At 41.2% G+C, this 15,903-nt stretch overlaps 2 protein-coding genes across 5 annotated transcripts in view; one reads left to right on the forward strand and one right to left on the reverse strand.

Moving 5' to 3' along the window:
- The window catches only part of SCN8A (sodium voltage-gated channel alpha subunit 8), a 179,503-nt gene extending 165,962 nt beyond the window's left edge, over positions 1 to 13,541 (reverse strand). For all 4 annotated transcript variants that reach the window (XM_027593503.2, XM_027593501.2, XM_027593505.1 and 1 more), the window contains exon 1: positions 13,415 to 13,541. The gene's annotated coding sequence lies outside the window, so the exon portion shown is untranslated. The remainder of the gene's footprint in view (positions 1 to 13,414) is intronic.
- LOC118357355 (translation initiation factor IF-2-like) lies at positions 13,067 to 14,011 on the forward strand. Its single transcript, XM_035729317.1, has one exon. It carries the CDS (start codon positions 13,067 to 13,069, stop codon positions 14,009 to 14,011), a length of 945 nt encoding a protein of 314 aa, XP_035585210.1.
- The last annotated feature ends 1,892 nt before the right edge of the window (positions 14,012 to 15,903 follow it).

Raw genomic sequence — 15,903 nt, forward strand, 5'->3', positions numbered from 1 at the left:
CATGTACAAACCTATATGCTGAAAACTAGAAAATGCTGATGAAAGAAATCAAATACGACCTAAATAAATGAAGACATACATTATGTTCATTGATTCAATATATGATATAGTTAAGATATCAACTCTCAAATTATCTACAGATTTAATCTAATTCCAATCAAAATGCCAGCAGGGGTTTTTGCAGATATAGACAAGCTGATTCTGAAATCGATATGGAAAGACAAAAGGACTAGAATAGCCAAAACAATTTTGAAAAAAAGAAGAAGAAACCTGGAAGGCTCACACTACACAATTTTCAGTCTTGCTATAAAGCTACAGTAATCAAGACTACGTGGTATTATGAAGGGACAAACACATGTATCAATGGAACAGAACAGAGTCTAGAAAAAGACCCACACAAATAGAGCCAACTGAGTTTTGACAAGAGTACAAAAGCAATTAAATGGAGAAAGGATCGTCTTTTCAATAGCAGTGGTGTTGGAACAACTGCACATCTATCTGCAAAAAATAAATAAATATGAATCCTGATCTAAACATCATACCTTATACAAAAATTAACTCACACGGATCATAGATCTAAATGTAAAATGTGAAGCTATAAAACTTTTAGAATAAAACAAAGAACATCTTTGTGACCCTCGGTCCAACAAAGAATTCTTATATATGACATTAAAAACATGATCCATAAAAGAAATTGACAAATTAGACTTAAAATTGAAAACTGTAGCTCTATAAAAGACACTATTAAGACAAGAAAAAAAAAAGCTACAAACTAGGAGAAGATATATCCAGGTAATTTATCTGATAAAAGACTTATATCCAGGATATGTGTATTTTTTAAAAACTCTCAAAACACAGAGTAAGAAAATAAATAATCCAATTTTTAAAAATGGGCAAAAGATTTGAAGACTTACCATCGATAACAAGTGCAAATGAGGATATGGAGCAAATGAACTCTTACACATTGCTGATGGGAATACAAAATGGTAAAACCACTCTGAAAAAATGGTTTAGTATTTCTTATAATGTTTCTTTTAAAAGTAAACATACATTTACCATATTACCATATTACCAGCAATCTCACTCCTACAGATATCTTTGAGGAATGTGAATTTGGGTTCACGCAAAAACCTATACACAAATGTTTAGAGCAGCACTATTCACAATTGCTCGAAATTGGGCACATCTCAAATCAAATACCCTTCATCAAATGAGTGGATAAGCAAACTGTTATATAACCATACAGTTATATAAGGAGAATGTATGTATGGAGAATACTCCTTACAATAACAAAGAACAAATTTTGATAAATACAACATAGACATCATGCTAAGTGGAAGAAGTCAGTCTCAAAAGGCTATATACTCTAGTATGTTTCCATTTATATGACATTCTAGAAAAGGCAAAACCCTAGGAATGGGGAACCAATCAGTGGTTGGCAATATGAATTAGGGAGAATGTAACTACAAAGGAGCAGTAGTGGGGAGCTTTCTGAGGTGATGGAACTGTTCTGTATGCTGACTACAGTGGTGGTTATAGGAATCCACACATGTGTTAAAACTCACAGAACTGTACACCAAAATTTTTTCAATTGTACTGTTTGTAAATTTTAAAAGTAACAATAAGAAAAAAGTAACCAAAGCTGTTAAAAATGTTAAAAGGAAAAAAATATATTTGCCATACATGAGCTAGAACTTCAAAAGCTTTTCAAATTTTACTTCTATTGGACTTAAATAAACCCTATTTGGTGATAGAACCCTAATAGGAATATGTTTCCAAATAGGAAAAAGGACTCTGTTCATCCCAGGGGCACCGTGTATAGGCCCAAAGCCACAACTAGATTGCATTTTGTCCATAAAATCAGCTGATACCCTCTTGTCCAAAATGTAGACTAGTGCCCATACTCTGAATTCTATACGTTCACACTGGATTTTTATAATACCCCCTAAACGTCAGCAGTCAGTTTCTACAAATAAGGGTTCTTACTAGGTTCTGTGAGTAAACCATGGAAAGAAGGAAAAAAAAAACTGGAAAAGCCTTGATAATTCAACATCTATAAACAGAAGCAGTACCTAAAAGGAGCTGACGGGTCTGTAATCTCAGCTAGAAAAGTGACACTGCTTTCTGGGGATGATTTTTTTTCTTGAGATTTTGCAACAAATTGTACTGAGTGACAAATGTATGGCTCTTAAAAAACAAGCCAAAAAACCTTTCTCTGAGCACTGTCCTGAGCAAAGGTAGGGCTCTAGAGCAGAGCCCAAACAGGCACATAAATCACATTCCCTGGTATGACTGCTCTGCCTTAGCACTGGGAAGCAGCAAGGCAGCCTGCTAAGGAGTGGGAGGTGAAAGTGATGGCAACTCCCACAACTCAAAGGGACAAGAGAAACCAAAGACTTACTAACGGTCATGAAGGAGCCTGTGGCAAGGAACAAAGCCTATCAGTGCCCAAAAGTCAGGGGGAGTAATCTAATTAAAATTAAAGGTGGAAAACACTTGGATCTAATTAATAACATGTTTCAGTATCCATTCATCACACAAAACATACTTGGGTTTTTTTTGACCTATAAAACTTTTCAGCAATTTCTAATGTCAAGAGTCTGTATTAAGATCCCCAAATGAAAGAAGTCTTACCCCTTCTGCACTTACGGCTGGACTTTTCTTATGAGTCAGGAAAAAAAAAAAAACCAGCTTATAAGGTAGGTGAAATACTCATATGGTTATTCTACTTTGTGTCCCCACTATACTTCATCATTCATTCTGTGCACTTCTTGGGTCTTACACATCCCTCCCCCTCCTTTTTTAAAGATAAGGAAGAAGAACTACTACAAATAGAGAAAAAAAATCTCTAAATCTACCAAAATATTATTTGCTCTAGAATATCTAGATCAATAAAACAGATTGCCAGGGGCACCTGAGTGGCTCAGTCAGTTAGGCATCCGCCTTTGGCTCAGGTCATGATCTTGGGGTCCTGGGATGGAGCCCCAAGTTGGACTCTCTGCTCAGCGGGGAGTCTGCCTCTCCCCCACCCTCCCCCGCTCATGCTCACTCTCTCTCTAATAAATAAATAAAATATTTAAAAAAAATAAAACAGATTGCCAGCATTCAATTAAGAGGCCTTTAATGGACTTTCCTCATCCCAGACTACCCTAAGAATGCCTTCCCAAGGGGCTTTTGTTTAACTGTTCTTAATCACAGTTACTGTGAGCATTCAAACTAAAAAGCAGGTACAAACTTATAATGTGATTGCACAGAGAATCTCCTAATGGGATTACCATAAGGATGCTTTGCATCCTTAAATAGAGTGCTAAATTTACTAACATCTTGTACATGAACTCTGTCTGCTCTACTGGTTCCACACAAACCATGGGGACTTCTGCCAACTGTCTGAGTGCAAACTGTGGCAAATGTTAATGGAATTTGCAAGAACTCTGTAATTTTAGTGGTGAGAAGGAAAATATTAACAAATTAAATGAAAAAGATTATTGCATTAAATTGCTTTTCTGTGTATTCTGTTAATTTGCATGTGTATGTTCTGACGTTCCAATCACTCTGTTTTTTTTTCTTATTCAAAGACTTTTACTGAATACAAAAGGCTAGAACAGAACCTAAGCTCTCTGAGCATACCTTTGCTCTAAATTACCACTGTATACTCAAGTTGTACATTAGGGCCCACTGACCACTGTCTGGTACCCCAGATACACCAAGGAAGTTGATGCAAGTCAAGCCTGACATTTTGTATCCACAGCCTGAGATTCAATACCTGAAAGAAAAAGCCAACAGCACTGGCTGATAAAGCCTCTTTCCCTCTGCTTTCACCTATTAGAATCCTCTCAGTTGCTACCTTTAATTAAGCCTGCAATTTCAAATAGTTTTCATGAAGCACACAGAACATAAGCAAATGATCAAAGAAAGAAAGCCACTGAGTTTCAATAAGGACAAAACAGTCATCCACCAGGTATATGAAAAGGTGCATAATTCTTGTTTATACATGAAACTAAAGGTTAGTTGAGAATATCAAGGAAAAAGACCACATGTTAAGTGTCTACAAAGGGACAGAATATAACACTCCAAATTAAGAAAAGGATAGAGATCTACAAAGGTTAAATAATCTTTATCAGTGAGAGAGCACAGAGAATAACGAAGTAGGAACACTCAGGTTTCCCTTAAAGAAAACTTTAGAAGCTCAAAGCGGTGGGGGGAGGGGAACTCTCTGCAAAGAAAGGATTAAAAATTAAAAATAAAGGTGCCCAGTTGGCTCAGTCAGAGGAGCATCTGACTCTTGATCTTGGAGTCATGAGTTTGAGCCCCACATTGGATGTAGAGATTACAAAAAAATTTTTTTAATTAGAAATAAAGATAGCTTGCTAATAACCAAGGCACTTCTGGACTAGACTGCCAACATGTATTACAGAACATACCTCCCCAGATGTTCTAAATAGAAGATTATATCTCTGAATTTTAAAATGGCAAAAAAATCTTGAATTCCTCCTCCTCCCTTTTCCCCAAGTAGTCTTTCATCAAGTCCTACTGAGTCTTCCTATAAACTATTTCTTACATTAGGAAAGTATTACTTAATACACGTGACACACAAATACAAAATTCTAACGCTTTTCCTTCCTTTCCATATTCATCACTACAATCCTGGTCCAAGCCCTGTCACCACCCATCGAAGGCCAAACCAAATAGCCAATTAACTGGATGTCCATTCTGTGTTGTATTCTGTCCTATTACACATTGCTGCCCAATCCTCCTGACACATTTTAGCACAGCTTTGATGATGTGTCATTCTGTGCTCCCTCAAAAATCTTCTATGTTCTTCATGATCTCTAAGGATAAATGCAGCTTCAAAAAATCCTTAATGTTGGGCTACCTCTACCCTATCTTTTACAGGCTTACCCACTGGGGAGGGGAAGTGGCATTCTACCCCAGCCCAACTGATTTGTTCACTGCACTCCCAAAATACTTTGTGCATTCTCACCTTCTTACTTTGACTCACACTGTCTTACCCAACCATTCTGTAAAGCTCAGCTCAAATCATACTTCTTCCATCACCCTCTCATCATACCAGCTTAAAGCTCTCTTTTCTAAAATAAACAAAAAAACCCAATTTACTTATATTCTATACCATTTATATGGCAATTAAACACTTTACAGTTGTTGTCATGAACCATTATAAACACCTCTTATTTAACATTTTGTGTTTATAGTTTATTCCTCCAATACATACATTCCTGCAACATAAGGTCTATCTCTACTGTTATCTTTCAACACCTGTTACAATGCCTCACCCTTAGTTGTTACTCATGAAAATTTTGTTGATTGGTGGCTCAGGACAGGGGATCTACAGTTCCCCACAGAAAGCAAAACTCCAATAGTTCTCAAGACCATGTCTTTCTCTATACTTTTTTTATATGTAATTCTCATATGGAAACCCTAAAAAACAACATAGTTAGTAGAAAAGGGCTGCTTTGGCCCAAATTAACTTTTTACCCTAAACAAGCCAAGAAATTTCACTAAGAAAAAGAAAACATACGGGATTATCTACATCATAAGGAAAAGAGGGAAAACTGATCTAAGATGATTTAAAAGGAGAGCTCAAATCCTGAAACTATTTTAATAGTCTTCCCTAAAAGACCAAGGAAGTGACCATGTATGGGCCAGGGGGAGAGAATGTGCACAGGTGCATATGTACACAGAAAAGAACAAAAGAGAAACTGGTAATTAAACTGCCTTTATGGAGTGCATACTGACTGACTGGGAGACAGTTATAGGAAGACTTAACTTTGAACCTTCTGATTTTTGAACACTGCCTCCGTTAGCTACTCAAATATAAAATACATATTTTACAACATAGAATGGAAGAGATAACGTCAACAGTGCCTTTTAAGAAAAAGTTTTATATTAAATGACTTAGAAAAAAAAGAGGAAACAAAATAACATTTCAGAATGTTACTAAATTTTTTTGGTATAAAGCAAGAAAATACTCTCTAGCTTTTCCAATGCAAGGATCAGATAAAGAAAGCAATTTGTAGCAGAGTTCCAGCAGAGCTAGGGATAAAATAACACTTAAAAAACAAAACACCTTCCTAAGACTCCAAATCCCATCCAGAATATCAGGCCACAGAGAGGTTTCCAAAAGAGTATGCAGAGGGGACAGAACTCCTTCTCTTAAAAAATGAGCAGTTCCCCATGTTCATATCCAAACTCTCTTGTCCATTTCACAGCAGGACTTCCCACACTTCCTCAAACTTTGCTCTGATGATTCCTCATACTCCCAATACTTTCTTCTCTATCACAGCACAAATCTTTAAAAATGCCTATTTTCTCCAAGGCATCTTTCCTAGAAACAAGACATTTCGCCTCTTTAGTCTTCGCCAAAATCTTAGGAAATCCAATTGAGAATTCTGTAGAAAATGAGATTTCTGGGTATTCTGACTTCTGAGAAAGCTCTGCTGGTCTCATTTGCAACCTGCTCAATTTTTCTCCACAGTTTAATAATAATACATAATTTTCTTTTCATTTAAAAGTGTTTTATTCAGCTTCTTGCTAAGTCAAAAAATACAGTAGTGAATGTAAAGTGAAAGCCTGTTGCATTATCCTTACTTGAAGAATGTTTCCTCTTAAAACAAGAAACTAACCATGTAATATATTAAACCCTATTTATTTACAGGACAGTTGCTCAGTCAGATGAAGGAAAAGTGCTGTTTCACACTTGCTTCCAGTGAACATTAAGCTTTTGGAGGTTTAGCCTTCAATTGTGAACTACTGAAAGAAATAACAAGAGAATAAGAAAAGCAGAAAAATGAACTGCCTTTTCATTGATAAAGTAGTTGTGATCTTTTCCTTTATCAGTCACCATTTAAAAATTTAAAGTAACATTTTAATTTTGACTTTTTCCCCTTCCCAAGTTCATTCTGGTGTATATGCTAATGATCAGTTAAATACCCAAAATGTAGGAAAAGGGAGGGAAATAAATGACATGTATAATTCACAGCCTAGAGAATCCATCCCTGGATAAATAAGCATTTACTTATATTTCTTTAATATCCTTAGTCCCCAGGAACCCAAAAATTTTACAGCATAAAAACAGCACTAATCAACTGAACGTGAAAAGAGCCTGTTAATATGTCTTCTGGGGGATTTCAGTGCTTTCCACTTCCAGACCCTGGAACAAGCCCACTGAACACGGGAGGCCTCTCCCTACTACCAACAGTCAATATAAAAGTGCTTCAGACACTCCCCCAGCTAACATTTCAGTCACCTTAACCCAATTAACCCCTTTCAGGGTCAAGAGAGCTTGAGTCCCAAAACTAGAGTACCTCTTAGACCCTTGGGCTCCCAGCTTTTGTTTTGTTTCACTTTCCTCAATAGGACACATCTCCATATGCCTAAGGGAAATCTTAACTATTATCCACTTTCACCTTTGCTGTTCTAGCCCAAGAGCCTCTCAGAACTTTTTTCTGCTCCACCCTGAATACTCTCCTAGCACCAATCCCTAGTATACAGTCCTACACCAATTTCAGCCTTGCTGAAGCAAAGAAGTCAGGTGGCAGAGGCCATAATTCCTCTACAGTCCTGGTTATAACTTTTGTTGGCAATATGGGAGTATTTATGAGTAACTAAATGTATTTACGTGCAAGAGAAATGAAGAAAGATGAGCAGACACCAAGACATGATGACCTTTTAAAAAGTATTTAGGATAGCTACAGAAACAAAACAGGTGTGTTACTTCAATAAGTAATACATCTTCTGTTCATTTTCCCTCATTTTTCCTGCTTCCAAAATGCTCTCCTTCAAAGGTACTTTTGCCCTCCCTCTGCCTATCCCAGAATCTTTCATTATGCCCACTCAGCAAGATATGTTTAACTACCTAGGATAATGATAATTTCTTAAAATAAAGCCAAAATTGTTCACGTTACTTGGTTATATGAACATCAGAATATAACACCATTTAATGCAAGAAAAATCCTTAATCATGTGTCATGGTCCTGTAGCCCTGGACATTATGCTTAAGTTCTGGGACACTCAGTTTCCTCAGCTGTAAAATGGGTAGAATAATATTTGCCTTACTTAATTCAACGAGTCAACTGATAGAAGGATTTTAAAAGTCCTTTTAAAAAATTTTTTTAAGATTTTATTTACTTATTTGTCAGAGAGAGAGAGCGAGAGAGAGAGAGAGCAAGCGCACATGCTGGGGGAGAGACAGGCAGAGGGAGAAGCAGGCTCTCCGCTGAGCAAGGAACCCGATGTGGGACTCGATCCCAGGACCCTGGGATCATGACCTGAGCCAAAGGCAGACGCTTAACTGACAGAGCCACTCAGGCATCCCAGGATTTTAAAAGTTCTGATAAACAAACAAACATAGAATAATAATTACCAAAGGTAGATGGTCAGCTGTGAGACCTAACTATATGAGACCCATTCAAATAAATCAGTGTAAATATAATGGGAAAATCTAGAATGGTGCTGAAGACAAAAGCAACTCCAAACTTGATAATCACTCATCATAATTAAGATATCTAGCTCAAGGAAGAATAAAGGGGAGCCCCGTCTTTGGGTCCATTCCACCTTCAGATCCCAGGCTATAGCTAAAAACAGTTCAGTTGCCTGCCAGCTAGCTGGTCAGTGCCAGAGAGTCCTATTCTAGAATAGTTCAGGAATGAATGAGGAGTTACTTTGGTAATTGCATTTGCACGGTCGTGGTGGAGATAAGCACTGCAATTGTACAATAAAACTTTTCTCCTCTTAGACTAGCAATGTCCACCCAAGTCAGGGTATCTGCAGATCCTATCCTCTATGCCAGACTGAAGATAAAGCAACTGTCTGTTTTTCAGACTACTAAAATTTAATACAGTGTGTGTGTGTGTGTGTGTATATATATATATATATATATATATATACACACTATATCAAATACGTGTATAAACACACACTAAGCTGCTAAATCCCTAAAGGGAAAGGAGCAAATATATATTGAGCTCTATGTGTCAGAAACTACAAGGTAACAGAGATTTCATTTAATCCCCACAAACACCCAAACGTAGGTATTATTATTATTTTTCTAGATGAGAACACTAAAGCTCAAAGAGATTAAATAATTTGCCCAAAGTCACAAAGCTAATAAGTAGCAGAGTCAAGACTTGAACTTAGTTTTGCCTAACTCCAAAGCTCATACTGCTTCTTCTTCTTCTTCGTGGTGTTAACTATGGCAACCTTCTTGTGTCTTCATTTCACCTTAATTGCTGACATGGTGTTTAACTGTGTGTCCTGGCTGTGTCTCTATACATTCACAAAGAGATAGAGAAAAATTTCCCAGAAGACTTCCTTTTGTCTTTTCTTTTCCTGCATTTATTTTCTATTCCTACACAAATTATTGTTTTAGGGTGAATTACCAGGCTAGACCTAAAAGTCTGCCATACCACATTTCAGCAATTGATACATACCTAGAGCATGAAAATTCTGTTTCCCTCCTTGTACATTTTAATAGCCATCGTTTATCAGCATGGTATCATTTTCTAAGCTGGTTCTTGCCACTTATAGAGTGTTAGTGCCTAGTACAATGCCTCACACACAGTAGGTGCAGAGGGGAGAATATTTGTTGATTCGATGATTAAGAAAAGATTTCTTTATTCCTCTAGTTATCTTGCTATATTTAAATCAAGAGACTTTACAGCAGTCCAATTCTAAGAATGAACTCCTTCACATTAAAGATAACTTTTTGGAAAATTTGAAAATGATTCAGAAAAAAGGTAAATTAAATATAACCATCTAGTGTTTAAGTCCCTAAATGACTAACATAGTAGACTATGAACTTAAGAGTTCAAAAGGCTTGGTTTAAAAATACTGTTATTCTGAATAACATTTGCAATTGCTTCTTGCCCTCCTATAGAAAAAAAAAGACTGAAAATATACAATAAAACACACATAACTGTTTTGCTTAGGATAGTTAAGACTAAGGATTACTTTTTCCTGTTTTTTTTACATATATTAAAATTTTTCTGTAATAAGAATGTGTTCTTTTCATAATTATGGAAACTGGTCTCACTCTGGATAAACTTTGCATCTTTAACACTTTCTATACAGTATGGGGTTATTTTCTTTCTCAGATATAATCAATAGGAATTATGTATTCATTAAGTCATGCCTGTGCCTCCAGAACTTGTTACATAACATCAGCACATTAAAGATAATTATTTTTCTCTCCATTCATGGAATGTTTTTCTTGCATTAGGTGGATATGTCTCTATCTTTGTACTCTTTTCAAACAGATGGGGATTTCTTGTATAATTTCTATAGAATATCAATAGTCAATCTTTTCTTGGTAATGAGCATAAGAATGACATCTGGCCTTGATATAGCCCCAAACTATAGGTCTTTTAACTTCATGTGTGTTGTCTTTTCAATGACATTAAAGTACTTTAATCACAGTGGAACCTAAATGGAATGAGCTACTTTCTGTAGTAGGAAGTTCCCTACCAACAGACATATTCAAAGCAAAGCTCTCCCATAAGGGGATTCCTGTGCTGGGAGGCTGTACAGCTGAATTTTATGGCCACCTTCCCTTTCTAGGATTTTAAAATAAATTTTTTGACAAGTCTACTATAGTGATACAATGGATTGCATACTGGTCTCTGTTGTGTCAAGTCCTTTTCTCAGCTCACTGTTCAAATCAACCCACAGAAGATTCCCTTCTGATCCAGTTTGACTTAGCAAGCTATCTGATTAACTCTGTGGAGACCAAATTCCCATAATTATTAACAGATCCTTGCTACTTGAAATTACCAAAATGTGCTAAAACAATGTAGTCAGCAAAATGTCACTGTATGTCTTACATATGGATCTGTTGCAGCCTGTAAAATACTGTCTTTTTGAGGGACAGCCAAAATGAAGAGTTATGTGGGAGTAATAAAATATGACAACTAGGCCTGCAACCTCAAGAATAAACCCAGCTGCGCATGCACACACACATCTACAAGAAAGCCTGCTGATAACAAAAGCAAAGAAAAACCCAAATCATGTCCAGCATGTGCGCACTTCATGGCAGGGCTGGTCCGGGAACTGTCCTTTTAAGCACCACAGCAAGAAACCAGGGAACTGTCCTTTAAGCACCACAGCAAGAAACCAGGGAACTGTCCTTTAAGCACCACAGCAAGAAACCAGGGAACTGTCCTTTTAGCACCACAGCAAGAAACCCTGGTGTAAGCCTAAACACAGGCACCCAAAGCAGGACCATGAGAAAAATTTGTTAAAGCTCCTATAAAGAAAGTAACAAGCGCTGTATGGGTGTTTGTTTTTAAGTATACTATATTCTACTTCATAATCCTTTGTTAACTTAAAATAAAATCCTTTAAGTACTTTGATAAAAGTTGACAAAACCACAAATGAAAACCAAAGGTATATTAAGTCTGCCTCTCAAACTGAATCCAAGAAACCAATAATTGGTCCACACTATCAGGAACTGCTTTACAATCTCCACCACCAGCCCCACTAAGAAACACAACACATTTACACATACCCTAAATCAGATGTTGAGAACATAGAACATGCTCAGAGCCCTCTCCAGGGAGAGACTCAATTTCTAGGACAGACTATGCTTGCTGAATACCAAACCATCACTACCACCCCCTCCTCCCAAGCAATCAAATTCTCTTTCAGGGAGAATTGAAGGCCTTATGGGTCATGAGTTCCAAAGAAAAAATGCTGCAGTATTTCAAGAACCAGGTTACAGGCAACGTGCTACAAAGCTTTCAGCAGTTTAAGTCTGATTCCCCCGAGATTCCTACCAGAATGGTACCGGATGCTAATGTTCTCCAGCCATTTGCATTACACATCAAAATATATATATTTTTTGGGGGGGGGAGAAAAAAGTTCCCCCACCCCCATTATCTTCTAATGCACGTGGAGGAAAGAGAAGTACAGAGAGATGGTGAAACAGTCAGTGAAAGCCCACCACACCCGAAATCTTTCAAAAGCTAAAACACCCCCCAGCCCTAACACACCAAAACCTCTCTGAAGGCTCTCCAGGTTCAAACCTGAGAAAATAGTTATAAAAAGCACTATCCCCTTTGCTCCCAAAGCCCTCACCCACATTTCCTGCTTCCATTCCTGCTTCTCTGGTGCCCACTAAATTTTCCTTGTGTGGTAGAGTTTGCTCCATGCTAATTATTTCTCCCTCTCCCTGGATTAGCCAGATGCAATGCCAAGTTTCTCCCCTCTCCCCATACAGATGACATTCTTTTATTATGAACACAGATGCCGAGAATCTTGGAATCTCCCGATATAACATGTATTCCCCCGTGTTTCAAAAACTGCAGTGTAAGTGAGGAAGAGGGCACAGGGTGGAGTAGATGGAAGGAATGCATGGTTTGAAGAATCATATTTGTCAGACTGAAAAATGATTCCTACCCCACCGACCTTTAAGCTGGGGCCTCTGAAGGGGTCTGAAAGCCCCGGCTAACCCCCGGAAAGTTAACTGCCAAGTCTCCACCGGTGGTTGCCGCAGGCACGGAGGGGATGGAGCTGAGCTCTGAGGAAAAATGCAGAGGCTTTGCGGTCCCCCAAGTACCAAGAGAGAACTAGAGAGGAGGGGTCTGTGGAGTTGGGCAGTCCTGTAAGCCAAACGCTAAGAAGCCCGGGGTGCTGCTGATTGTGGTAAGGTGGGGGAGGGAAGGGAGAAAGGAGGAGAGGAACAAGCTCTGCATCGGGTGGCGTAGGGATGGGGTTGGGGGAAGGGGGATATTCTGAAAGTGATGTACTCCCTAATGCAGGAATCCTAGCCTGCCGAGGAAGGTCCCGGGGGCCCCCAACACAGGCCCAGAGCACACTGTCAGGAGGGGGACGGACGCATCCGAGTAAAGAACAGGGGGAGTCCTGGCTGCCCTAAGAACCCAGGAGCTCCTGGCTTCTGCAGTTGGTAACGATCTGGAGCCGGATGGGGGAGAAGGATGCAGTAAGACATGGGGGAGGGGGTAGAGCTGAGGGGCTGCTGTAGGAAGATCCCGACAGCGCTGCCCTTCCCAGTGCAACCCCGCGAGGGGCCCCGACTCTGTCCTGGCCCTTGGAGATGGGGGGAGGGGGGCTGCGCCACGGAAGGGGCGCCGAGGGCAAGCCAGTGTCTCCCAATGCAGCCAAGAGACGAGAAGAGCGAGGGTGTATGGGGGTGGTGGCCGGTGGTCCTCAACTCTCCTCAGGGATCCCCGGTAAACACGATAGAAGGAAGCAAGACTTCCAAACACCTGTCCAAAACAGGGAGGACAGAAACCCAGCTCCATGGCCCCTCGAGCCCCGCCGCGCACTCTGCGGCAAAGCCCCCGACCGGAGATGGGCGAGCCCCGCTCCGGGGTCCCGAGGCAAGAAGGGGAAGCCGGCGAGCGAGGAGCGGGGCCGGGGCGGGGGCTCCGGGGCGACTTACGGCAGCGGCGGCGAGGGAGGCAACGGCGGCCCTAGCGCGGGGCCCGGGAGGCGCGGCCGGACTGCAGAGGCGCCGAGGCTGCGGCGGGCGGGACTGCGGTGGGCGCCATCTTGGAGCGCTCCCCGCGCCCGCCCCCCGCGCCGCCAGAGTCCTTGCATAATTGATGACTCGCGCCCGCCGCGCGCCGCCGCGCGCGCCCCCGCCGCCGGGCCCCCCGCCCGCTCCGCCCCCGCGCCGACCCCCGTCGCGCCCCCCCCCCCCCGCCCCAGGCCCACCCCGGGCCCGCCCGCGCGCGCCGCCCGCCCGCGCCCGGCGGCCCACCTACCCCTGCAGGACGCGCCCGCTCGCCCGCAGCGCGCCGCGCCGCCCGCCCGCGCGCTCGCTGGCTCTCAGGCCGGAGTCCCCGCGCCGCCCAGACCGGATCCGGGGCGAGGGAGCAGGGCGCCGGCAGGGGGCGCCGCGCCGGAGCGCCTCGCGAGCGTCCCCGGGCCCGCCTCCCCGACGCCCCCGCGGAGGCGCGCGGGAGGGGCACCCGGCGGAGCTACGGGACTCGGTCGCGGGACGACGGCGGGCCGCCTGCCAGCACCTCGGAGCTGAAACCCGAAGGTGCTATGTGGGCTCGAATGCCCCGTGACCCTGGCAAATGCCAAGTCTCACCTGTCTCCGGAACGGCAGTTGCAAAGGAAATGCCCAGCAATATGGCAATGCTCCGTTTTTGAAATTCTGACACCTATAAGCACAGAGAACTCAATCTACATGATCTTTGGCCGACTGAAAAAAAGAAAATCGCAGAAGTCTGTCCACAGCAACTGGAGCCTTGTGATTCAGTGGACAGGGCCCTGGTATGAGAAGGGACACGCTTCCCTGACAGCCGTCGGGTCTGAAGCTGTGTAAGGGCCACCTTAATCTGTTTGAAGCTCAGTAAGTCTGTCTGTGAAGTAGGCGCGAACATTTGAACTGCTTACTCCACACTGTCTTAGGGGGATGTGGATAATGAATGTGAGAACTCTTCGCACTTTGTTGTGCCCCTGAAGTTCGGAAGTTCAGAGTTAAAAGTGAAAGAGGATGGTCAGGCTGCCACTTACTAACTGGGTAGCCTTGGAACCTGAACAACCTCTCCAAACCTCAGTAAAAGACTTAAGAGAGCCTCTCAGTAAAAAAGGGAGCAACCATAGTACCAACGTGATCGGTTTGTCGTGAGGATTGAAGAGAAGGCATTTCACACATCTACCACACAACCTGGCGCACAGTGTGCCTATCACTTAGTGTGCCCACTGCATACATTTTTAAATAGCTTTACAGAGGTGTATTTGACATGCGATAAGCTATGCATGTTTAGAGCGCACAATTTTGACATATGTTGTACACACGTGAAATTATCACCATCATCAACATACCCAGCACCTCCAAAAGTTTCCCCCTGCCTCTTTGTAATCCTTCCATGTATCACTCTCCCACACTCCCTCTCCAGGCAACCACTAATCTTCTTTCTATTACTGTACATTAGTTTGCATTTTTCAGAATTTTAAATACATGGAATCATACAGTATGTCCTTTTTTTTTTTTTGGTATGGCTTCTTCCACTCACATAACTGTGTTGAGATTATCCTATTGTTGATGATTCAGTTGCCTATCAATAGTTTATTACTTTTTATTGCCAAGTAGTGTTCATTATAGGAATATACCACGATGTGTTTATACAGTCACTTGTTGATGACATTTAGGTTATTTCCAGATTTGCCTATTAAAAATAAAGCTGATGGGAGTGTTTGTGTGCAAGTCTTTGTATGAATGTGCTTTGTATGCATATGCTTTTATTTCTCTTGGGTATAAATATCTAGGAATAGAATAACTAAGTCCAATTGTAGGAGTATATATTTAACATATTAAGAAAGGGCCAACCTGCTTTCCGAAGTGATTGTGCCATTTTCTAGTCCTCTTAGCAGTGTATGAGAGTTTCAGTTACTCCATATCTTTGGCAACATTACCTATGATGTCTTTTTTCTTTTAGCCATTCTAACAGGCGAGTAGTGGTATCTTACTGTTGTTTTTAAGATTTTATTTATTTGACGGAGAGAGACACAGCGAGAGAGGGAACATAAGCAGTGGGAGTAGGAGAGGGAGAAGCAGGCTTCCCACAGAGCAGGGAGCCCGATGTGGGGCTCGATCCCAGGACCCTGGGATCATGACCTGAGCCGAAGGCAGACGCTTAACAACTGAGCCACCCAGGCGTCCCTCTTACTGTTGTTTTGATCGGCATTTTCCCTAATGACTAAGATATTGAGCATCTTTTCATGGACTTATTTGTTATCAGTAAATCCTCTTGGGTGAAATGTATGCTCAAGTCCTTTGCCTATTTTTAAAGTTGGGTTGTTTGTTTTCTTATTATTGAATTTTGAGAGGTGTTTATATATTCTGAAATACAAGTCTTTTATCAGATACATGACTTGTAAATATTTTCTCCCAGTCTGTGCATATCTTTTTATTCT

Source organism: Zalophus californianus, chromosome 9 (assembly GCF_009762305.2).
Source record: "Zalophus californianus isolate mZalCal1 chromosome 9, mZalCal1.pri.v2, whole genome shotgun sequence".
Lineage (NCBI taxonomy): Eukaryota > Metazoa > Chordata > Mammalia > Carnivora > Otariidae > Zalophus > Zalophus californianus.